Source organism: Symphalangus syndactylus, chromosome 16, assembly GCF_028878055.3.
Source record: "Symphalangus syndactylus isolate Jambi chromosome 16, NHGRI_mSymSyn1-v2.1_pri, whole genome shotgun sequence".
Classification (NCBI taxonomy): Eukaryota; Metazoa; Chordata; class Mammalia; order Primates; family Hylobatidae; genus Symphalangus; species Symphalangus syndactylus.
This window is the reverse complement of record NC_072438.2, coordinates 14,001,915-14,027,500: the sequence shown is the minus strand read 5'-3', so window position 1 is coordinate 14,027,500 and position 25,586 is coordinate 14,001,915. Positions and strand designations below refer to the sequence as shown.

General features: G+C 52.1%; 1 protein-coding gene and 1 long non-coding RNA gene across 12 annotated transcripts in view; one reads left to right on the top strand and one right to left on the bottom strand.

Annotated features, from left to right (window-relative positions):
* The window catches only part of LOC129464376 (uncharacterized), a 5,919-nt gene extending 3,965 nt beyond the window's left edge, over positions 1 to 1,954 (top strand). Inside the window, exon 2 of the long non-coding RNA XR_008651571.2 lies at positions 1,397 to 1,954. This is a non-coding gene — a long non-coding RNA (uncharacterized lncRNA). The remainder of the gene's footprint in view (positions 1 to 1,396) is intronic.
* The window catches only part of ABLIM2 (actin binding LIM protein family member 2), a 190,657-nt gene that overhangs the window by 6,271 nt on the left and 158,800 nt on the right, over positions 1 to 25,586 (bottom strand). For 4 of the 11 annotated variants that reach the window (XM_055245506.2, XM_055245504.1, XM_055245495.1 and 1 more), the window contains 3 exons: positions 21,919 to 21,980; positions 13,488 to 13,542; positions 11,920 to 12,204 (listed from right to left, as the gene is read on the bottom strand). In XM_055245506.2, the coding sequence (XP_055101481.1) occupies positions 12,140 to 12,204; positions 13,488 to 13,542; positions 21,919 to 21,980 (182 nt within the window). In that variant the 3' untranslated portion in view covers positions 11,920 to 12,139. Of the gene's footprint in view, positions 1 to 11,913; positions 12,205 to 13,487; positions 13,543 to 21,918; positions 21,981 to 25,586 lie in introns of those variants that run through there. The other 7 variants (XM_055245496.2, XM_055245499.2, XM_055245501.2 and 4 more) reach the window with 3 other exon arrangements.

Genomic DNA, 25,586 nt, shown 5'->3' with positions numbered 1-25,586 from the left:
ACCTGGGAGCCAGGCTAGGTGGCTTGACCTTTCTTCCACCCTTACTTCCTGCCTTCCGCCTGGACCTCCAGGGCCATCTCAGGTTTGCGGTGAAGCCTCAGGGACCTGTGCCACCTCCACTCCATCAGGGACAGGTTGCCCTGGCCTACCCCTCTACCGACCTCCAGCCCTAAGTCCCCTCAGGGTACTCCCAGCTCCCCCGACACCACCAAGCTCAGAGATATCCCTGGGAGGGACTCTGACACCTCCTTCCTCCACACAGCCCACCAGTCACAGCCACCTCCCTGTACCAGCACAGGGCTGGCTGACCAGGTGGGCCTCTGGTCCTAGCTCTGCTCAGCCTGGGTCCCTAGGGCCAGCAAGGGGCCACTTTTCTCCCAAGGCCTGGGCTTCATGGTGCATCCCACTGGCTCACGCTGCCTTGGCCTGCACAAGGAGGCCCTGCATACAGGGGTGAGTCTCGCTTAAGCCAGGCCCAGGCCACAAAGCTCCAGCCCTCCCAGCAGGAGGTCCCTGCAGGACCTCCAGTGACATCACTATCATAATGACGGTGGCCACTGCCCCTCCAGGCGAGCTTTCCCTCCATACCCTGGGACCTCTTCCACAGCCTATGGGGCACAGAGGGGACAGCGGCTTAGTGGGGCTATGATGTGGCTGTCAGGTAGCCCCAGGGCCCTGCCCCTCCACAGCCTTGCATGCCTCTCCTCCACTCCTGTGCTGCACGGTGTGCTGTGGAAGCCCAGGGGAAGCACCACACAGTGCTCCCTCTCCCATTCACCAGCAGCTCTTCGTCATCCTACTGGTCCTGACTCAAGTATCCCCTTCTCCTGGAGGCCCTCCTGGATTGCGCTCACCAAGCAGGCCCTGGGGCCATGCTGTGTCCCTCAAGGCTGAGTCAGTGCTGACCTTCTCTGGCTCTCAGCACCATGAGGGTGGGCACAGGCCTGTCTGCTCACAACACTGTTCCATCCTCACTGAGGGACAAGATGTCTGGTCTGCATTGTGAATCTGAATCTGGGCTCTCCCCTCTACAATGCTGCCTCCCAACACCTCCAGCTTCCACTGCCTGTCCTGCTCTCTGCTGTGGCGCCACAGGGGCTCCCCCGCCACTGTCCTGGCCTACGAGGTCCCTGCATTTGGCCTCTGCCTGCCACTCTCCTGACTCCCGACGCTTTCTCCCAGCCACACAGTTCTGCTTGTGTTTCTCTTCCTTGTCTTGGCCAGGGAGGCCTTAAGGTCTGGGATTCTGGTGCAAACCCATCTCTCAGACACACCCATGTGGCTCCAAACCTCCTATGGTCACCCTCAGTCTACCAGGACACACCCTCTCATCAGACCAGTTGGATGAGTTTAAACAAAGGAGATATTCTTTCACTGTGGGGTCCTTATTTTTCAGGCACATTCCAACAACTTGGGCTCTCACTGCTTGAGCAAACCCTGGTGTGCATTTGGCCTCAGGGACTGGAAGAGGACAGTTCAAGAAACCACAGGACTGCAGCGATGAGCTGCTCCCCTTGCTCTGTGTGTGTGTGTGTGTGTGTGTGTGTGTGTAGGGTGAGGGATGGCAAGTAGGAAATGAATTCCAGGAAGAATAAAGTGCATGTGCAAAGGCCCTGGGGCAGGAGGAGCCTTGGCTGCTGGAGGAAGCATAAGAAAGCTGAGGTGTCTGCTGGGTACGGTGGCTCATGCCTGTAATCCCAGCAGTTTGGGAGGCTGAGGCGGGTGGATCAGGAGTTCATGACCAACATGGTAAAACCCCGTCTCTACTAAAAATACAAAAATTAACCAGGTGTGGTGGTACATGCCTGTAGTCCCAGCTACCCGGGAGGCTGAGGCAGGAGAATCACTTGAATCCAGGAGGCGGAGGTTGCAGTAAGCTGGGATTGCGCCACTGCACTCCAGTCTGGGTGACAGAGAGAGACTATGTCTTGAAAAAAGAAAAAAACAAAAGAAAGCTGAGGTATCTGGACCTGAGCCCGGAAAGGTGAGGACAGGCTAGGCCCTGCAGGGCCCTGGACCATGTTAAGCAGTTTGGTTTTTAGCCTAAGAGCAATGGCATTTATGACTAAGTGTGCAATTGACAAAAACTCCTGTGGCTACAGGCTTGTTCTCCTGCTCAGCCCTGCCCTGCCAAACAAGCAGAAAGGTCTCAGAGTGCGAATTCAGGAGCCACGGACTGGGACGGCCTCGGGCCAGACAAGAAGTCCCTTTCCACCCATCCACCTTGCGTTCTGAGATGGCTGAGCTGTATGTGTTGCCGTGGCTGGGCTGTGGGGCCCAGTTGTTTGGTCATGCATTAGTCTAGATGCTGCTGTGAAAGTGTGCTGTAGATGAGGCTCACATTGACAGTCAGCTGACTGCAAGAAAAGGAGATCGCCCTCAATAATGCAGGAACCTCATGTAGTCTGTTGACAGCCTGAAGAGTAAATACTGAGGTTTCCCAGAGAAGAAACCCAGCCTGGAATATCAACTCCTGCCTGAGTCCCCGGCTTGCTGGCTTGCCCTTCACATTGCAGAATTGCCAGCCTGCACAATTGTGTGGGCCAAGTTCTTAAAATAAATTCCTTAGTATATGGCTGTGGCTATCTATCTATCCATCCATCCACCCACCTACCTACCCATCCATCCATCCACTCATCCATCTATCCATCCATTCACCTGTCCACCCATGCATTCATCCACCCACCTACCCACCTACCCACCTACCCATCCACCCATCCACCAAGCCATCCATCCACCAATCCATCCACCAATCTATCTACTCCTCCATTCATCTATCCATCCATCCATCCATCCATCCATCCATCCATCCATCCATCCATCCTCCTATCCACCCACCCATCCACCGATCCATCCACCCACCCTTCCACCCACCCATCCACCCACTCACCCATCCACCTACCCACCCATCCACCCACTCATTCATCCACCCACTCACCCATCCATCCACTCATGCATCTATCCATCCATTAATCCATTCATCTGTCCACCCATGCATTAATCCACCCATCAACCTACCTACCCACCTACCCATCCACCCATCCATCCATCCACTCCTCCATCCATCCATCTATCCATCCATCCATCCACCCACCCACCCACCCATCCACCCATCCACCCTCCCACCCACCCACCCATCTACCCATCCACCCATCCATCCACCCACCCATCCATCTACTCACCCATCCATACACCCATCCATCCATCCACTCCTCCATCCATCCATCTATCCATCCATCCATCCACCCACCCACCCACCCATCCACCCATCCACCCTCCCACCCACCTACCCATCTACCCATCCACCCATCCATCCACCCACCCATCCATCTACTCACCCATCCATACACCCATCCATCCACCCACCCACCCATCCACCCACCTATCCATCCACCCATCCATCCACCAACCCAACCATCCACCCACCCATGCATCTACCCACCCCTCCATCTGCCTGCCCACCCATGCATCCATCCACTCATCCATCTATCCATCCATTTATCTATCCATCCATGCATCCATCCATCCACCCACCCACCATCCATCCACCTAATGGTTCTGTTTCTCTGGAAAACCCTGGTTGATACACTTTCCTATCTAAGGAGCAAAATGCCTGTCTGTACTGGGAAGTTGGGGGCACCTAAGACAGGTTAGAAATTCATTTTCAGGCTGGAAGCAGTGGCTCATGACTGAAATCCCAGCACTTTGGGAGGCTGAGGTGGGAGGATCACTTGAGCCCAGGAATTTGAGGCCAGCCAGGGCAACATAGTAAGACCCTGTCTCTACAAAAAGTAAAAAATTAGCTGGGCATGGTGGCACATGACTGTAGTCCCAGCTACTCAGGAGGCTGAGGTGGGAGGATCACTTAAGCTCAGGAGGTTGAGGCTGTGGTGAGCTGTGATTGTGCCACTGCACTCCACCCTAGGTGACAGAGACCCTGTCTCAAAAAGAAAATTCATTTTCCACACTGTAATTAACTCAGAAGACAGCATATTGCAGTGGCTCTCAGCAACACCTTAGTTTGAATCTCAGCTCTGCCTCTTATGAGCTCTGTGTGCTGAACCCCACTCTGCATGTTGGCACCACCTGATTCGTCTGACCCTCTTCCATGGGACAGCCCTCCCAGAGTGGAAGAGGATGATCAGGGCTTCTCCATATTCCTCCGTACTTATCCACTCTAACTGAACACTTACTATGTGCTGCGTGGCACCTTTCACTGCTGCGCGGCTGGGCATCCTGCATCCCCTTGGCCATGCCCCATCAGTGAGGGTTAATCACATCTGCCCACATGCTGCTCCACTAAGTGATGGCCGCTCCACCCACCCTTGAAACCAAGGGACTCATCTGATTGGGCCTCCAAACTTAATCTGCCTGCTTGCTCTTGTCCATTTTAAGCCAGTAAAGACCATGAGATGTTCAAGTAGGTCTGAGCGAATGCCCGACTTTAGAGGGCCAAAAACACCTTTCTTGGATTGTGCTAACACTGTCTTTTTCTTAACCATATGTCCCACGAAGAACCATGTAGCTCAATCGTGTTCATGCAAAATCCCGATGCCCTCACCTTTCCCACCAGCAGTCATCTTTCCCATGCCTTAGATCACCCACTTCTTATTCCTCCGTAGGCCCTATTCTCTGGGAGGCAAGTTTGAGATTTGTTCTCCAGTCTCCTTGCTCAGCAGTCTTGTGAATAAAATTTTCCTCTTTTGCGAAACCCACTGTCACAGTGACTGGCTGCTGCTCATGGGCGCAGAGCATCTGGCTGGGTGTCACCATCGCACCCGCACAGCCTGCAGCCACACCTGGGGTACTTTCCCATCACCAAGTTCCACCCCCTGGACTTCCCACAGATCACCTGCATCCATCCACTTCTCACACTCACCAGTCCACAACCAGTGTCCAAGATGCCATCATGTTTTGCCCCAGACCCAAATTGCCCTGAAACAGTCTCCCTGCCTCTATGCAGCCAATCTGGGCTTCACCATGTGGCCACAGGGGTTGTTTTCAATTGCACACCTAGTCATAAATGCCATTGCTCTTAGGCTAAAAACCAAACTGCTTAACACGATCTAGGGCCCTGCAGGGCCTATCTGGGCTCAGGTCCAGACACCTCAGCTTTTGTATATTTCCTCCAGCAGCCAAGGCTCCCTCCTGTCCCAGGTCCTTTGCACGTGTACTTTGTTCTTCCTGGAATTCATTTCCTACCTGCCATCCCTCATCTTACACAACACACGCACACACACACACACACACACACGCATGCACATACATGCATATCCATATGCATATACACACATATGCAAATATACACACATGTATACACACATATATACACATACACACAAGTATACACGCATACACACACATGCACACACACACATACACACATACATACATGCATAAACATACACACATGCATATACACACATACATGTATACACACCCATATACACACACATACACACATATCCACATACATACATACACACAGGCACGTGTATACACACATACACACTGATATGGTATGGCTGTGTCCTCACCCAAATCTCATCTCAAATTGTATTCCCCATAATCCCCACATGTGGAGGGAGGGACCTGGTGGGATGTGACTGGGTCCTGGGGGTGGTTCCCCCATGCGGTTCTCGTGATAGTGAGTGAGCTCTTACAAGATCTGATGCTTAAGTGTTTGACAGTTCCTCCTTCACACTCTCTTTCTCTCCTGCCACCATGTAAGACGTGCCTTGCTTCCCCTTTGCCTTCTACCATGATTGTAAGTTTCCTGAGGCCTCCCCAGTCATGCAGTACTGTGAGCGAATTAAACCTCTTTCTTTTATAAATTACCCAGTCTCAGGTATTTCTTTATAGCAGTGTGAAAATGGATGAATACACACACATACCCACATGTATACGCACGTATACACACATGCAAACACACATGCACACAGGTACACACACATACACACACATGCATGCACACAGGCACACACACGTCCCCTGTGGGAACCACATTCCCAGTGGGCCACCACATGGCCATTTAAAAGGTAGGGCAGGCCGGCGCAGTGGCTCACGCCTGTAATCCCAGCACTTTGGGAGGCTGAAGTGGGCAGATCACCAGAGGTCAGGAGTTTGAGACCAGCCTGGCCAACATGGTGAAACCCCATCTCTATTAAAAACATAAAAAATTAGCCGGGTGTGGTGGTGGGTGCCTGTAGCCCCAGCTACTCAGGAGGCTGAGGCAGGAGAATCGCTTGAACCCAGGAGGTGGAGGCTGCAGTGAGCTGAGATTGCACCACTGCACTCCAGCCTGGGAGACTGAGGGAGACTCTGTCTCAAAAAATAAATAAGTAAATAAATAAATAAATAAATAAAAGATGGGGCAGATCGGCATTGACTGGCCTAGAAATATGCACGTCAAATTTGAAAGCAAAAAGCAGGATGTCAAACCTGGATATACAGTATGAGCCCTCTTGATCCAAAATAGGATTCAGTTAGCTCTGAGATGATGTGCAAAAGAGATTTCCAGAAGCATGTCTCCCGCTGAGTTATCAGCTGTGACTGGGTGGGGGAATTCCTTAAGAGGTTTATGTCCTTCTTTGTATTTTTCTGGACTTTTATGACAGTTAAGATTTGTTTTTTACATATTAAAAATAAAGCTCTTTCCTCTGAAAGAAAAACACCAGGGGTCCCTTTCTCTCCTGCTGGGAGGTGGCCCCTCCTGAGCCCCTCTGGCTCACATCCCACTCCCAGCCCGAGGCAGACAGGCAGCCGCTGCTGAAAAATGAGGGACATTCCCCATATGTGGTAACATTTCCAGTTGCCTCCTGGCTTGGCTGAGCCTGAGGAGGAAGGAGGACTAGGGTTGCACCCTTGGGTGTGTTCTTGGAATTCTGAGTGATTAAAACCATTCCCCAGGTGTCAGAGGGTGTTTTAAAAGGATACATTTACAAATGTCAACCACTTGTATTTTACGATTTTCATGTTGCATTATTGCCAAAAAAGGTTAAATAGAAGTCCTGTGAAGCACACTATAGTCCCAAGAGGGTTGCAGCGAGTCCCAACAGGCCCCTGGTTCCACACCGCTGCTGGGCCAGGAGCTGCCAGACATGCTGGCTGAGCTCACCTCTTGTGGTGAGAGCAATTAACTCCAGCACCATTAGACAGCCCACAGGGGACACGCCCTTTGAGGAACAAAGACACAACCAGCAGGAACCCTCCCAGCAGTTCCTGACCGGGTGAGCCACCCACCCCACCAGAGATAACCATTTTACAAAGATCAGTAGTATTTATGCTTGGGATGGGACCTGACCACACAACTCACGAAGAAACAGCTTCAACAGGAGCTGAAGAATGCGTCCCTGCAGGCTGCTAACAGTGCTGGAGTTCCTTTTGCTGTGCCTTCTCTGGCCACTGGGGGATGGTCCCATGTGACGGTAGGCAGAGGCCACCCAAGAGAGGTCTTGAGGATGAGATGGCAGGGGCGCCTCCCGAGTGTGAGGCGGGCCGTACTGGATTCACAGCCTCACCTGCGCACTCACTGGATTCGCAGCCTCACCTGCACACTCACTCAGCACAGATGCTGGGCTTCTCCACCCACCTGGCGCTGCCTGGACCCACATGCCAGCTTCCTAGCCGGTTTCTGCTGCCCGGCGTCCTCCTACTGATGACCCATGCACATCCTAACACATCAGAACCTTTTGGTGGCCTTTCCTCTTCTGTGGGGTTAAGTCCAAATGTCCCACAAGCTGCCAGCTCCCCCCGGCAAAGGCCCTTGTGCTATCTGGCTCTGTGGTTCCTTTGCTAGCACGATCTCCACACATCTGGGTGCTCGGGACACCCTGGAGGACTGACCGCACTGACTGGCCACGGCAGTCAAGGGCTTGCCATGTGGCTTCTCCCTCCTCCTCAGCCCCATCTCCCACCCTCCCGCAGGCAGACACTCGCTCCTCCTCAGCTCCATCTCCCACCCTCCCGCAAGCAAACACTCGCTGCCTGTGGCCCGGCATTCCTTTCCCCATCTTTAGGAATGTGAAAACAAGTGGCTGTTCAAAATCCAAGCTGTTGGAAATTTAAGGTATTTTAAGCCTTAAGAGAATATGATTACAGGACCGGAGTCATGTGACAGGCAGCTGTAACCTAAGCAGCTGTCACCTTTGTTTCTCTGATTACAGATTAGTCTTTTTCCTTATCTACACTGTTTTGTAAAACTTTGTAAATGACCAAAGGGCATCAGAGAAGACCCCTTTCCTCTTAACCGTTCGTCTTCATCGTAGATTCACTTCCCTCTTTCCTCTCTCCCGGTTATCTAAGATGGAGTGTTAAATACGCCACCCAGCTCAGGTGATGTCAGCAGCCCTGTTAGCTCCAGGCATGGGCCTATGGCTGAGCCTGGCCAATTAGGGCATTGCATTCCTTGGGTCAAACTGGCTGATTAAAGGGTGGTCATATTACCTACTCAGGGGCAGAGATGGGGCTTTTTCTGGGACTGCCGAGAGAGAGAAAGATGTGGGTCTCTTCCCTGCAGATTTAGAGTCTGAGAGAGGTGAGGTAAAAGTCTATCAATAGAGCCAGCACAGAAAAAGCATAGCCAAAAGATAGAAGGAAGGAAACTGGGTGCTGGAGACATAATTTAGCCCTTGATTAAGCCACACCTGAAGGAGACATTCAGTCATGAGAGCCAGCTGTAAGCCAAACATTAATTCTAAGCCCTGCAACAGCTGATGATTGAGGAGGAATGAACCCCCCCTCTCTGCCAAGGGGATTTCAAAGAAACCTACAAACCTAGTTCAGACCATGAAGGGAAGAGGGGGCGAGTCAGACATGTCTCATTCTACCCTCCTCCCTTCGGAATTCAGGCATAACTGATAACATTAACATTAAAACAGAGATCTTAAAACTGTAGCCATAAGATACCAAATTCCTGTCCGACTCTAGTATAGCATTACATGACAGAGAGCAGGCCCTGAAAGAAATACAAATATTGTACCCCTAAATATATATTTTTTGGCATATTTAAAAATGGCTCTGCAGGCCAAGCATGGTGGCTCACACCTGTAATCCCAGCACTTTGGGAGGCAGAGGCGGGCAGATTACCTGACGTTGGGAGTTTGAGACCAGCCTGGCCAACGTGGTGAAACTCCGTCTCTACTAAAAAGAAAAAATTAGCCAGGTGTGGTGGTGGGTGCCTGTAATCCCAGCTACTCAGGAGGCTGAGGCAGGAGAATCACTTGAGTCTGGGAGGTGGAGCTTGCAGTGAGCCAAGATTGTGGCACTGCACTCAAGCCTAAGTGACAGAGTGAGACTCTGTCTCAAAGAAAAAAAAAAAAAAGACTCTGCAGAGCTGTTTCTTGTGGGGGAAATGTACATTCCAGAATCCCTTTCCCTTTCTAGGCCTTTTTCTGGTCCTGAAGAGATTAGCTGAGAGTCTAGCACCTTTTAAAAGTCTGAATAAGAAACATTTGCCATCTATTGCCTCTAAGGAAGGCCACCTATGAGACTTCATCTATGTAATAAGAACCATGGTCTCCACAACCCCTTATCTTTTTTTTTTTTTTTTTTTGAGATGGAGTCTCGCTCTGTCGCCCAGGCTGGAGTGCTGTGGCGCGATCTCGGCTCACTGCAAGCTCCGCCTCCCGGGTTCACGCCATTCTCCTGCCTCAGCCTCCCAAGTAGCTGGGACTACAGGTGCCCACCACCACGCCTGGCTAATTTTTTGTATTTTTAGTAGAGACGGGGTTTCACTGTGTTAGCCAGGATGGTCTTGATCTCCTGACCTCATGATCCGCCCACCTCAGCCTCCCAAAGTGCTGGGATTACAGCCGTGAGCCACCACACCCGGTGCAAAAAACCTCTTACCTTAACCCAGATACTCCTTTCTATTGATTCCAGGTCTTAAGATAATAACTTAACTCTTTCAACCAGGTGCCAATCAGAAAATCTTTGATCCACCTATGACCTGTAAGCCCCCACCTCGAGTTGTCCCACCTTTCCAGACCGAACCAATGTGTACCTTACATGTATTGATTGGTGTCTTCTATCTTCCGGAAACATATAAACCAAGCTGTAACCCAACCACTGTGGCCCATGTTCTCAGGAGCTCTTGAGACTGCACCTCTCGGGTGTTCACTCACATTTGGCTCAGATGAAACCTCTTGATGCATTTTAACCCAACCACCGTGGGCCCGTGTTCTCAGGAGCTCTTGAGACTGCACCTCTCAGGTGGTCACTCACATTTGGCTCAGATGAAACCTCTTGATGTATTTTACAGTTTGACACTTTTTATGGACACAGTAAATTCCTTCTCTGCTTAAGTCACTTTAGGTCACGTTCCTACCATTTGCAACAAACAGGTCAAAATGGATGCATCCCATCCCCAGTGCTACAGTCACACCAGTGTCCTGGTCCCCTCCCTCACTGCCACTATCCCTGTACCGAGGAAGCGCTATTTTCCAGGCCCTGGGCAAAGGGCTTTATGCAGCCTCTCGTCTGCAGAGCAGCTCGGTCAAATGGAATCAATATCCTCATCTTAGAGGTGCAGAAACCACAGCTCAAGAGCACCCTGCCAGCTAGTGCGGGGCAGTGGGTGCCTGCTTAGTGTTCCTGGTAAGGACGTACTTCCTATCTGGGGACACAGGCTGTAGCACCCGCTCCCTGCCAGCCTTTGCTCAGGGGCTTCCCCGGGCCTGGAATGCCTTTCCAGACTTCCCCTTCTGAGGAGCAGCCTGGTGCCTACTCCCCTCTCTGGCCTCAGCCTAGGGTATTGCTGAGTGCCCCTCAGCTGCATCCACGCCCCTCCAACTCCCTCCCCAGCAGCAGACTGGCCCACTGCCCCTCAGCTGCATCCACGCCCCTCCAACTCCCTCCCCAGCAGCAGACTGACCCACTGCCTGGTGGGCAGTTTGGGCATGGCCTGGCAGCTGGCCCTGTGCACATGGGGTCATACACACTCTCCAGCCTTGGGGCTCAGATGGGGCTGGGTGTCCCCTTTCCTTCAGGAGCCTCAAGACCCTTCACTCTAGCAGGAGAGTCTAGTAAAAGGCAGCAGCACATTCATGACAGGGCTCAGGAGATGAAACCCCCTGGCTGGATGCTGGGACACCGTAGGGCGGTTGTGAGGAGTAACGGAGGACTGCACGTGCCACTTTGGCACATAGTAGCTACTCAACTAAGTCAATTCTCTCAGTCAACAGATCGTATTCAAACACCTACTCTGTGCCGACACCTTGCCGGGGCTTTGAAACACATACTTGCTTTCTGCATATGTCCGGTTATTTTAGATGGGTGTAAATGTGGTCGGGTGGGAAGCTGGGGCAGTTTACTCAACCTCAGTAGGAGAGAACAGGCACCTCCTGCAGAGCTCATTATTCTTTTTTTTTTTGAGACGGAGTCTCTCTGTCACCCAGGCTGGAGTGCAGTGGCTCCATCTCAGCTCACTGCAACCTCTGCCTCCCGGGTTCAAGTGATTCTCTCACCTCAGCATCCCGAGTAGCTAGGATTACAGGCACCCGCCACCATGCCCAGCTAAGTTTCGTATTTTGAGTAGAAAGGGGTTTCACCATGTTGGCCAGGCTGGTCTTGAACTCCTGACCTCTGGTGATCTGCCCGCCTTGGCCTCCCAAAGTGCTGGGATTACAGGCGTGAGCCACCATGCCCAGCCCAGAGCTCATTATTCTTACAAAGCCTTCCCTGCCTCATCCACAAACCAGGGTGGTCTTCTTTGCAAAGCCATCAAGGTTGGGGAACATCACCATATCGTTTGGCCTTTAAGGCAATGTGGGCCCCTGACTCTGCCTCATGGCAAGGCTCTGCACTGTCCCCCACCGTGGCCCCTCGGGCAACGACCTTGACACCACGGAGGAGGCACCTATGGAGACTCTCACGTGAGAAGTGAGTCCCCTGCCCCAGCGGTCCCCCGCTTACCTCCAGTCTCGTCCGGTCCACGTCTTTGGGCAGTTTCACGCGAATTCGGTTTGTGACGATGAGGGAGTCATACGGATAGATCTGTTGGGGGAGGAAACCACAGGGTCACCTCATGAAGCAAGTGTGTGCTGGCACCAAAGAACTGAGCAGAAGGTCACTGATAATACATACTTGCGTCTGCACCTGACACACACATTTCATAGGGAAAGCACAACAGAAAGGACTTTTAACCTGTGCAGGTGTGGCGCGGCACGGAGGTCAGTTTGGGAGCGGCCCTGCTTACCTTGTATTCTGTAAGAGAGAGAGAGCGGAGACCACGAGATGGTTTAGAAAGTGCAAGATGTCATCCAACGTGAGTGCAATCCCTGCCCTGGGGTACCCCCATCTCCCCCCTGCAGTCAGCTGGGCCATGCATGGTCCCTGAGCAGCCTGCACTGAGGCCCTAATCTCAGAGCTGCAGGCAGAGGGGCTCTGAGGGCCTCCCCCAGGAAACCAGAGCAGGAGGCATGGTCAGGCTGGAGGCCAGGCTGGAAGCTGGAGGGCGGCACTGTGCTTTTCAGCTGTGACGCTGTCTCTCTGGTGGTCTGGGCCACCCTGAGAAAGATGCCAGCCTCATTTTACCTGCCTGTACAGTGGGCATTTCAGAGGATACTTTTAGGGGGTGTTGTGGAGACTGGCATCTTGCTGCGGTCTGAGCCTCTCCCATCTCTCACTGTCTTACCTTATTAACTCTACATTTTCTCCTTTTCAAACTACTGAGCTCTGCGCCCTGATGTCTCACTTCCAGACTCAAAGCGTCTTATCACAAAAATGAAATAGTGTGGATCGTAGGGCCTCCACGCACACAGAACCCACAGAAAGCAGTATCTACAGAACCTGGTCCTCAAGCCAGTCTCAGAAGGGAGACTCCGTGTCGGGAGCTGGTTCCTGAGTTTCCCCACATGCCCCGTGTGGTTCTGGACCTGCTGACTCTGAGGCCCGGGGACCGAAGGCCACTTAGAGGGAGCGGGCTGTGGTGCACTGATGCTTTCTGCCCCCATGCAACCCAGTCCAGCAGAGCAAGGCTCCCCCGCCACTCTCGGGCACAGAGGCTGACCAGGAGGTAAACCTGTGGGAGGCGCCAGGCACCTGCTACAGGACCAGGTGGCCGCCCTGGTAACACAAACCTCCTAGCAGCCCTGCTGAACCTGGAGAGTCACACAGTGTGCCGGCAGCCACATGGGGAGCAAGGTACAGGCAGGGTTTGGCCCAGCGCCGTCCCGCTCAGACCCTGGAAGCCTTGTGCCTGTGACTCTGCTTCCCCAAGTGACACAGAGTGCCATACAATGCAGGAGAGGGCTGCCATGGCCATGGATGGGAAAGAGGGAGCATCGTGGGTAAAGCTAGCTTGAAGTGGAACTGACTTTTGGCCAGGAGAGGCAGGGAAACCAGCATGCCCTCCCCCAGGTGTCCCCGCCTGGCACTCCCGCAGCCTTCTGCAGGCCGTGGACGGGGCCGTTTCAGAACAAGACTTGTGGAATGTGTTAGCGACCCCTGCCCCAGCCAGAGACCCACAGGGTCCCCGCTCCGTGTACCTCGCATGCCCCAGCTGGCATCCGGGTCTGCTCCACAGGGGGCCAGATTGGCATTCTGGAAGAGAAAGAGAGGTTGGGCGGCAAGAGACAGGCGGCACGAGGGTGTGTGGATGGGTGGGGACCAGGAGATGTGGCCCCTTGGAGGCCGCCGTCCTCGTGCTGCCTGGGGAGTAGGGTGTCCTCAGCACAGCAGTGGGCCATAGGTGACAGAAGGACAGCGACAGTGGCTTGGGAAGGGGAGAGTCTAGGATGCTGTGCCCGTGGGACTGGCCAGCTTTCTTGCTCATAGGATGCCCACTGCCTGGGCAGCCTCCACAGACCCTTCCTGTGTGGACGGCTCCAACCCCGTTTGAAAGCTGCTCCCAGGTGCCTGGGTTCCCCACTCTGCAGCTGGCACGGACGGCAGCCGGGGGCTCAGCACTATTTCTTTGCGCACGCTGCGCTAGGCACAGTGCTCTGCGGCTCCCCGTTGGTGATCTGTCCCCTCCACATGGTGGGTTCCTGAGCACAGCGCCTAGAACCTGCTGTCCCAGGTGCTCAGGGAGCCCCAGGGTCCACCCTAGGCCCTCTGTTCCCTGCGAGATGGCCACGGGCAAAGACTGGCTGCCGTCTTCTGGCGCTGTGCACGATCGTGGAACTCGTAGGGCATTCTCAGAGCTACGTGGACGCACGCGGCTGTGTGTGCGAGTCAAAGTCCATCTACCCCAAATGCTCCAAAATGAGGGGGCTCCTACCTCCCTGGAAACCGTGGTACTCACAGCAGCTCTGTGTGTGACTGTTTCAAAGGTTAAAGGAGCCCCGTGTCTATAAGGCCCCTGGCATGTCACCCGGCATGTTGTAAGCACCCATACAGGGTGGCCGTGCCTCTGACAATGACTAAGGGTGACACTCTGAGGGGGAATGGGCCCAAGAGCTCCCGCACCTGTCTCAGGTGCCTGTGGCATTCATCAGCAAACTGCCATTTTAGCGCATTGCGACCATTAGTGTCTGGAACTCTTTCCCCTCTGTCCACCTGGAAGCATCATCAACACGTCCTGCAAACCTCTATGGAGGGTTCCCCACCCTGTAAAGCATGCATTGAACCCCTGCAGGCGTCCGTCGGTCCTGCCCCTGCCCACCTCCTGCCCCTCGCTGGCCCCTGGGGTTCGCACTATGAGCCCTGAGCCACGCTCTGTTGCGGTTGTGCCTTGGCTGCCCGCGGTGAATGGAGCCTGTTGAAGAAAACGTCTTATTCACGCTCCGTTCCCCAGCACCTGGAACGGGGTCTCAAACGGGGTCAGGGCTCTTGGCCAGTGCTGCTGAAACTGGGTACAGGGATCACATTTCAGCAGGGAGAGTGTTCTGCAGCCAAAGGAGAGATGGTATTCTCGGCCCAGCGGGTCTGTTACAGGGCAAACTCTTTTCAACACGAGCTTTGCAGTAGGCGGGTCTGTTACAGGGCAAACTCTTTTCAACACGAGCTTTGCAGTAGGCGGGTCTGTTACAGGGCAAACTCTTTTCAACACGAGCTTTGCAGTAGGTGAGCAGTGAGGAGCCGGTTATAGCCTAGAAAGCATGAGAGCAGGAAGACCTCAGAGGGCACCGAGTCCAACGCCGTTTATCTGAAACAGGAAAACCGAGGCTCCGAGGGAAGCCGGACCTTCTTCCTGATGCAGAGCTGGAGTCAGAGGGCTAGAGTCAGGCTCACGAGTGGGGTAAGCACCCAGGCAGAGGACTGGAACCAGTCTCTATTTACATTTTTGCTATTTTGTTTATCGTGAAATTTTTTGCATTAATTTGGATTTCTAAAACTATTGCATTAAACTTATCTTGACTGCATTTTCTTATTTAGTGCCTTGCTCCCTCACTGTAGTTCTGGGCCCGGACCCTGAGCCAGGGTCCTCTTGCCTCCACCACTTCACAAAATAATTCTTCCCTTCAGGGGTATTCACAAAGAATTTCTTTTTTTTCTTTGAGACAGAGTCTCACTCTGTCAGCCAAGCTGGAGTGCAGTGGTGTGATCTCGGCTCAACGCAAACTCCACCTCCCAGGTTCAAGTGATTCTCCTGCCTCAGCCTCCTGAGTAGCTGGGATTACAGGCATCTACCACCATGGCCAGATAATTTTTGTATTTTTAGTAGAGATGGGGTTTCACATGTTGGCCAAGCTGGTCTCGAACTCCTGACCTCAGATGATCCACCCGCGTTGGCCTCCCAAAGTGCTGGGATTATAGGTGTAAGCCACCGTGCCCAGTCATGCAAATAATTTTTAATTTTTTATTTTAAGAGACAGAGTCTGGCTCTGTCACCCAGACTGGCGTGCAATGGCATGATCTCAGCTCACTGCAACCTCCGCTTCCTGGACAATCCTCTCACCTCAGCCTTCTGAGTAGGTGGGACTACAGGCGCGTGCCATCACACTTGGCTAATTTTTGTATTTTTTTGGTAGAGATGGAGTCTCCCTTTGTTGCCCTGGCTGGTCTTAAACTCCTGGTTTCAAGCTATCTGCCCACCTCAGCCTCCCAAAGCACTGGGATTACAGGTGTGAGCCATTGCGCCTGGCCATGCTTGGCTAATTAAAAAAAAATGTAGATACGGGGTCTTGCTGTGTTGCCCAGGCTGGTCTCAAACTCTTGGCCTCAAGCAATCCTCGCACCTCAGCCTCCCAAAGCACTGGGATTACAGATGTGAGTCACCATGTCCACTCAAGAACGATGTTTTGATGCATTTTCTTAGTCTCAGACTAGCACCCCAGGTGCACCTGTTCTCGTCAGGGAACCTCCAGTATAAATCTAGGCAACCAGCCATTGCCTTGCCTTTGCCGCCTGGCATGTCTGATGTGAAAGAGAAATGCTGCCCCCTAGTGCCCATCACCCTGCATAACGGGCGTCCAAAACTCGCAGGGCACCACCTTCACCTTGGACGGTTGGAAACTCACTCCTCAGCAGCAAAACCAGCTTCCTTTGGTTGTCCAGGCTCTGAGATAAGGTGGAGACTCTAGGACAGAGATGAGGCATCTACCAGGTGGAGAAGGGGGAATACTTTGTAGGCCTAGAGCAGGGAAAGTGGGGTCTAGTTCGGGTCTTGTAAGTGCAAAGTGGGGAAGGGGTGTGCAAGGCCTCTCAGGTGCAAGGGGTCCTGAGTTACTGCCTTTCTGTGTGGACCAGCAGGAGAGCTAAGTGGCCGGAGGGCACCACAAAGGCAGCACCACCAGGCATATTCCTGGCTGACTCCCCTATGCTGCTCAGTGGAGGCACTGGGGATTTTAAAAGCAACAAATGATTTAGCTGTCCCATTTGTTTACTACTTATTTTTATTTTATTTTTGAGCCAGAGTCTCGCTCTGTCACCCAGGCTGGAGTGCCGTGGCATGATCTTGGCTCACTGCAACCTCTGTCTCCTGGGTTCAAGCAATTCTCCTGCCTCAGCCTCCTGAGTAGCTGGGATTACAGGCATGTGCCACCACGCCTGGCTAATTTTTCTAATTTCAGTAGAGACGGGGTTTCACCATGTTGGCCAGGCTGGTCTCGAACTCCTGACCTCCAGTGATCTGCCCACCTTGGCCTCCCAAAGTGCTGGGGTTACAGGCATGAGCCACCACGCCCAGCCTGTTTAGCACTTCTTACGTGCCTGTGGCTCTATAGATACATTCTCTAACCTTTGCTGCAACTCCAGGAGGTGAGCATTATCATCATTTTACAGATGAGCCTTAGAGAGATTAAATAACTTGCCTGAGATCATAAGACAAATACATGGGACTGTAAATATTTGAGCCCATGTGTTTTATTTTCCAAAAATTGTACTGAAATTGCTAACAGGAATTGAGATTATGGCCATTTGCCACTAGTCACCCTTCTTTTCTTGCTAAAGCTCACATTGGAATGTGTTACTTTACTCAGCAGCTAGTGACATGCAAGCAAGATAGAGTAGGAATTGCTTTTTAAATAATTACTCATGTGGGAACCATGCTATGGAGCTTATAAAAAATTTCACAACTATAATGTTATTTGTCCTCAAAAAACCCTCAAGAGGTAAGGATAATTTTTTAAAGACTAGAAAAGAGAGACTCAGGAAATTTAAGTAACTTGCCCAAAAACAGAGCTGGGATTTGAACTCAGGGCTGTCTGATGCTAACACATGTGTTCTTTCCAGCATTACAGTTTGGAAATACCAAACTTTTAAAATTTGTTAATGCTTGTGTTTTAAATTTGTTAATGCTTATGCTAGTCACATGCATAAACGTTTTAATAAATATTTTCTGAACATGTGAAAATCTGATTCAAGATATATAAATATTTTTCATATACCTATTCAATTGTTTGCTATTTGTACTATTTAATTTTTCTTTTTTTTTTTTTTTGGAGACGGAGTCTCGCTCTGTCACCCAGGCTGGAGTGCAGTGGCGGAATCTCGGCTCACTGCAAGCTCCGCCTCTCGGGTTCACGCCATTCTCCTGCCTCAGCCTCTCCGAGTAGCTGGGACTACAGGCGCCCGCCACCACGCCTGGCTAATTTTTTGTATTTTTAGTAGAGACAGGGTTTCACCGTGGTCTCAATCTCCTGACCTCGTGATCCGCCCACCTCGGCCTCCCAAAGTGCTGAGATTACAAGCGTGAGCCACCGTGCCCGGCCACTATTTAATTTTTCTATGTACATTTAATTTTTTGTTCACTAGACACATTTGTCTTTTTTTTTTTTTTGAGACAGAGTTTTGCTCTGTTGCCCCAGGCTGGAGTGCAGTGGAACAACCTCAGTGGCTCACTGCAACCTCTGCCTCCTGGGTTTAAGCATTCTTTATTCTTGTGCTCAAGTAACTGGGATATTAGGCATGTGCTACCATGCCTGGCTAATTTTTCTATTTTTAGTGGAGATGGGGTTTCACCATGTTGGCCAGGCTGGTCTCAAACTCCTGGCCTCAAGTGATCCACCCACCTCGGCCTCCCAGAGTGCTGGGATTATAGGCCTGAACCACTTTGCCTGGCCCCATTTGTTTTATTTCAAAAGAGTCATATTCAGATCATCCACCATACTTGTATTTAATCAAGGTGTCTGGCATTGCCATGTTGCTTGGTGCATTTAAGTTGATGAATGCTATAACTACTTTATTAAATTATGCCTCCATAATGAATTAGTGTTCTCTTTTTATACTACTAATTTTATTAATTCTTTTAGTCTTAACTTTCACCTTATTTGATATTACTATTGAGACTCTTGCTTGCCTTTTGTGATTTTAGTATCTTTCTTATCCTTTTGCTTATCCTTTAAGAGTAGTTTTTAAGTGTGCATCTTATGATAACACATCTGATTTTAAAAATCCAATCTGACAGTCTCTGTCTTTTAATAGGACAGCTCAGTCTCTTCACATTTGGCATCATGCATTTTCAGAACGGGACTTCTTCCAGGGAGCTACCACAAGGACCTGCTGCCGCCAGTCATCACTCTCTGAATAACAGACACATGGTACGCGTCAGAGTCATTACTGCCTCACCCACAGGGAGAGCAGCAGCAGGCCTCTGTTGCTCCATTCACTTCATGGGTAGGTTATGAGCATCTACCATGCATCAGGCACTGCGGCAGGCTTGGCTATTAGGACATTTTAATGACCTTTAGGACATATTGTGCTTTAGGTCACTGGGCCCTTGTAACAAATCCTTCTGGAAGAACACCCAGGAAAGCCTTTGCCTCCCATGATGAATTAATTTCCCCTCTTCCATCAGACAGTGAGGACTACATCACTGACATGATTGTCTCTATGCCTTGGCCACCAGGAAGCTCAGAGATAAGCTTTGACAGCTTTTCTCATGTAATATATATATTTTTTGAGATGAAGTCTCGCTCTGTCACCCAGGCTGGAGTGCAACAGCGTAATAGCTCACTGCAACCTCTGCCTCCCAGGTTCAAGCAATTCTCCTGCCTCAGCCTCCCGAGTGGCTGGGACTATAGGTGCCCGCCACCACACCTGGCTGATTTTTGTATTTTTAGTAGAGACGGGGAGGCAGGCTGGTCTTGAACTCCTGACCTCAAGTGATCTGCCTGCCTTGGCCTCCCAAAGTGCAGGGATTACAGGCATGAGCAACCGCACCCCGCTTCTCATGTAATATTTGTTTGTTTGTTTTTGATGTAATTTTCTCCTATAGTTTCCTCCTCTCCTCCTTTGTGATTTGGTGTTCATAGGATTTTGGTCTCACTGCATCTGTGCTTGAGGCCACCCAGAACCCTTTCTGGAAGTAAAGGCAAATCAAGAAACGACCTAGGAAATGACTTGGGAGCACTGTAGGCCGTCAGCAACAGGGCGGGGGCACGCACTCCCAGGGCATCTCCAGGGGAAGGGCATGAGTCCAGGTGCTGACCAGGGCCGCCCTGAAAAAGGCTGGTCACGTGAAAGATCAAGTATCTGGCCTTCTCCCCGAGAAACAGGCATAACAGTACATAAAAGTCTTAGAAAGAGTGAAAAAATAGGAAAGAACATTAGCAGGGAAAAGAGAATCCCAAAGCAAAGTGGTTAATAATATTCACCAGTCTCCCCAAGAAGCAACGTGAAAAGCTAAGAATCTCCACGTGATGATGAGTTCTGTGCGTATCAGCTCTCCAAGCACATGCAGAGAGCACACTGGCTAACGCTCTCCTTCCCACCCCTTAGTCTGCAGGAGAAACACATTCACAGAAAGTTTAGTTCTTAATTCTGTAAAGCTTGAGGTTCTGCTCTCAATAGTTCTAGGAGAGGCAGCGAGGACCATCCCTGCCAGAACGTCTGGATCGGCTGTTCTCAAACAGTGCGGCATCTGGAGACCATGCCTTCTCTGCAGATGCTGAGAGGCATCAACTTGCATCATTTTAGCACGTGAGCCTAGAGAAGAACTTTCCCAGAGGATGCACAGCCCAGGCGTCAGTGATGCAAGACTACAAATGCAGAGTGTGCTGTTCTCTCGCTTTCCTTCTATATACTAAGGAAAGTCTCCAGGACCTCACTCGGGTGGTGGAACACCTTGGCTTGGTCCAGACTGTGAACACTGCGCTCACCAGCCCCAGGGTCAGAGAACAGCTGTTCCAGGGGAGAAGGGAACATTCTAGACAGTTTTCCCACTGCCCCCAGGACCCCTAACATTGAGCTCAGGGATTTGCACATCTTGGTGTCGTAGGAGTCCTGTGGACATTGGTCTAGCTCTCTTATCTCCCCTGCTTTCCATGTGGAAGATGAAGAGTGGAGAATTCCCTTGGAGAAAATTCAAAGAAGTATGCCACATGCATGGTCCCCAGTTAGGCCCACTCCAGAATGGGAAGAGCAGTTCATGGGGTGAGGGGTGGGGTTTGCTAGATTCAAATCATGCAGAGGTGCCTGGGCCTGGGGGAGATCCGGGGTGGCTGGGCCTTGGACAAAAACACAGCAGCAGGCCTGACAGAGCCTGAAGGAGACGGAGAGAACAAATGCCGGCCCAAGAGGACACCCATGGCTTCTGGAGATGGTGTCCTGTGGCCTTGCCCCCGGGGAGAGTACCTGCCTAGGGATGCCACCCTGGGGTTACACGCAGCCAAGGCTGCTCCAGTGCAACAAAGAGGGGGTCAGTTTTTTAGTGGCCTCTGTTGAGAGGTGAATTGTCCCTATTTATGAACAAATTTCCAGACTAGGACGAGGCTGCCTTGCGCAATGGGGAGACCCCTGGGCTGTGTGTGTGTGTCTGTGTATTGGGGGCTCTGGGACCAGCAAGCCTGCCCCACCCTAAGGATCCCCACTGTGGACCCCTGTGACGCTGTGGGCAGAGGAACAAACACGAGCAGCTCTTCCTGAGGCGTTAACTGTCCTGGGGCACAGGGCCTGGCCCCTCTGCAAGGCAATCAGCCCCCAGATTGTCTGGGCTCATATTCAGATGGCCCAAGAGTCAGAAAATTCAGGGTAGGAGGTGGCACCAGCCTTCAGCTGGGGGCGGCCAAAGAGCCTGACTTCAAGTTAATCCAATCTCTGTGCAGCCTCAAGTAACAGCCTTGGATGCTAAGGATTATTTGGTGTAATCACAGTAACAGTAATAGCAGGGAAGGCCACGGCATCCCAGATAAGGAGGTGGGCACTTGGTTCACACTGGCTCACCAAATGCAACAGCCCTTGGTTATCAGGCTCTGCGCCACAGGAGGAGGAAGAGGGTTAAGAGGGGCATCTTGGAGCTGGGCCTGATCACTCTGGGTGGCCCTTGTCTCCCCTGCTCCCACACACTGAGCTCTCCCTGGGGCCTGGGGCAGGGAGGCGGGGTGGGGAGGGTGTTGCCCAGGTCTGGTTCGGTCCTGGTAGGGAAAAAGCAGTGGTGGCAGTGGCAGCCCCTGGGAGGCGCATCAGGCAGAGGCAGGTGGGCCGCAGGGTCCCCGGGGCCTCTCCTCCTGCTGTGTGGTCAAGAAGCTGTGGGAAACGTGCTCAGCCTCACAGCAATCGTTAGTACCCTGTGACCAGGGAGGGGTCAGTACCTACCCGCTGGTCCAAGCCATTCTTTCCATGTCCTGGGAGAGGGTCAGATTTGGAATAGGGGAATCCTGAAACAGACACAGCACAGCTTTGTCACGCGCGCAGACTCGGTGCAGCGACGGGGATGCAGCCCTGGGGGGCTTCCCACCGGGGTGGGCAAGGCTGGGCAAGCAACACAGGGGAGGCCCCCTGAGGACCATGCCCTGCCTCAGTGGTGACCTTCTGTTCCCAGGGCCCTGACTGAGGAGGAAGCCGCGGAGGGGGAATGTCCTGAGCCTGCCCATGACACCGGAAATGCCACAGAACCTCAGCCCAGCTGGCCCGTGTTCAGGGACAGGCTCAGGCCTGGGCACCACCTGGCACCTGGGCCAAGCCCCTCACTTTACAGACAGGGGAGCTGGGCAGAGTCAGGAAGGGGCGCAGTCTCTGGAACCCTGGAGGAACAGAGCTGTGCCATCCTGTGCCAGAGGTGGCAAATGGAGGCCCACCACCAAGCACATGGGGCCTGGAGGCAATTTTATTTTAATAAACTTCTTGGCTGGGCATGTTGGCTCGCGCCTGTAATCCTAGAGCTTTGGGAGGCCAAGGTGCGAAAATCACTTGAGGCCAGGAGTTCAAGACCATCCTGGGCAACATAGCAAGACCACCCCTACAAAAAGCAATTAGCCGGCTGTGGTGGTGCACGCCTGTGCTCCCAGCTATTTGGGAGGCTGAGGTGGGAGGATCCCTTGAGCCCAGGAGTTTGAGGCTGCAGTGAGCTATGCTCACACCACTGCACTCCAGCCTGGGAGACACAGTGAAATCCTGTCTCTAAAGGTAAATAAATAAATAAATAAATAAATAAATAAAATTCTGAGTTGCTTGCAATTGGGGGGCTTCATATTAAAATCCAAACTTCTAGCTTCTCGTGAAATAATAGAGGGCTGGTCTGAGACAATGAACTCTGGATTCCCTGTGGGGCGAGGCTCACTGGGGCTGTCAGGAGGGGGTGGCCTTTCCCAGCCCCCACCGAGCTCCCTCCATCACTCATGTCCCTGGCTGGCCCTGGGTGGGCCTGGGAGCTTGCTGGGAGTTTGAGACCTCTGAAGTAACCTCTTCAATTCCATGTGATGGGAGAGCAGGGGGGAAGTGAACGCCTGCCTGGCTCAGAGGTGGTGTGGTTGCATTCTGGAAAGGAAGGGGCAGAGCCTGGACCCTGGAGGGGCAGGACCCTCCACACCCAGGGAAGCATCCTTAAAAGACCTGTCCTGGGTCCCTAAACTGTCTGTCTTTCCACTAGCCCGTGGGGCCTTAAAGAGCATGGCCCACACCTGCCTCATCTGGGGGTGTCACCCCAGTACTGGGCCCCAGTGGCACAGGCCAGCCATGTACAGGGCCAGATGCCCACATTCACTCCTGGGAGCTGCCAGGCTGCCCATGAGGCCTCCGAGGGGAAGGTGGGTCACATCCTTCAGTGCTCACAAGGCCGCATGTCTGTAGCAAGGACCATGCCTCCAGGGGCGAGGCAGGTTCTGTGCACAGAACTGCCCACCCGCTCTCTCCAGGGACCTCACTTCTGAGCAAAGGATGCTTCTCCAGGGGCCTTTCATTTGGGGGTTCCTCATGGACTCAACGAGGACAGAGAAGAAATTCCATGAAGGTCACATGGGGACACAGAGAAGCCTGTGGGAGGAGCCTCAGCCGGGGACTTGTTTGCAACAGGGTAGCCAGTGGAAAGGTTCCACATGTGGGTCAGGAAGTCCTTTTAAACATCAACATCAAGGTCCTCAAACTTCTCTTAGCAGAGGAACTCCCTCGACACATGAGCTTTTATGTGAACCCTGATATGCAAAACAGGCAAATGAGGAGCTGGGAAGACAAACGTGGTGAGAGGGGTGGGGGGCCAGACCTTCGGGGCTATTCCTCCCCTCCCAGCCCCTCCGAGGCACCCCCAGGTAAATGGCCTAACCAGCTCTTCTCATGTCACAGAAGGAGAGTCAGGGCCCAGAGGCATGCAGGAACCTGCCTGAGGTCACCCAGCCAGGTAGCGGCAGCCATAGGACGCCAGACAAGGCCTCCTGCCTTGCAGTCCTGGGGTTCCTCCAGGAGACACCTGCCTCCTCCTTTATGCCCAGAACCAGGCATGCTCTGGGATCCCGAGGGCCCCTCCAGCTGCCGCAGGAGGTGCTAGAGGGGTGGTTCTCAAACTGGCATCCCCAGCTAGCAGCCCCAACCTTGCCAGGGAACTTGTCAGAAATGCAAATTAGTGGGCCCCACCCCAGACCTCCTGTGTCAGAATTCTGGGGCTGGGGTCCAGGGATCTGTGTTTTTACAAGGCTTCCGGACCATTCCAATGCACACTGGCCTACTGCCTCGAGAACACAGAACACCCTCGGTGGCGTCCTGCACCCTTCTTAAGCCCAAGGGCCTCCACCTGCCTGTCCCTGGAGTCACCTGGACAGTGTGCGAGGTTCCCAGTGCCCAGGCTGCCGCTGCCCGGTCTCGACTTTTAACCGCTTCACACGCAGGTGGAAACTTTGCTTCCACGAAGGCCATTTTATCCTCCCCACTTTGACTGCAATGGTCTCAGGGACGTCTTCTGTTTCCTTTGAGCACTCGTATCAGATGGTGCTGGAAATTTTGCTTCACCCATCCCATGTGATATAAGAATATGATTCTTTCCAAGAAGAGGGCTGTCTTTTATGCTTTGTCCCCGGTTTTACCTATTCCGATGTTCTTCTTTCCTTTCTGAAGTTCCAAGCCTTCTTTTATCATTTCCTTTCTGTTTGGAGAAGATTCCTTAGGGGTAGGTCTGCAGGATATTTCACTGAACACAGGATTCACGTGGACAGTTCTGCTCTTTCAGCACGTGAAAGACGTCAGGGCACTTCCTGCTGGCCTCTGTGGTTTCTGATGAGAAATCTGCTATCACTCGAATTGGTGTTTCCCCTCTGTTTTTTCTCTCTGGTTGCTTTCAACATTTTTTTCTTTGTCCTTAATTTTCAGAAATTTAATTATGATGTGTCTTGGTGCAGATTTTTGGGGTTAATCCTCTTTCTTTGGGACTCACTTGGTTTCTGGGACTTGTAGGTTTATGTCTTTCTTTTGCCAAAATTGTTAGGTTTTCAGACATTATTTTTTACGTATTTATTTATTTTTTTGAGAAGGAGTCTCGCTCTATTGCCCAGGCTGGAGCACAGTGGCACGATCTTGGCTCACTGCAACCTCTGTCTCCCAGGTTCAAGTGATTCTCCTGCCTCAGCCTCCCAAGTAGCTGGGACTATGGGTGCACGCCATCATGTCCAGCTAATTTTTGTGTTTTTAGTAGAGACAGGGTTTCACCATGTTGGCCAGGATGGTCTCGATCTCTTGATCTCGTGATCCGCTCACCTCGGCCTCCCAAAGTGCTGGGATTACAGGCATGAGCCACCGCGCCCGGCCGCTATTATTTCTTTGAATACTTTTTCAAACCCATTTTCTTCCTCCTCTCTTCCTAGGAATTGAATGAAACAAATATTGTCCCACAGGTCCCTGAGGCTCTGTTCATTTTTTCCCCTATTTTCTCTTTTGTTTATGTAGGATAATTTCAGTTCTGTCTTCATGGATTCTCTCCTGTCCTATTTGGGTTTTCTGTGATTGAACCCATCCAGTGAATTTTTAATTTTGGTTATTTTTTTAGTTCTACAATTTCCACT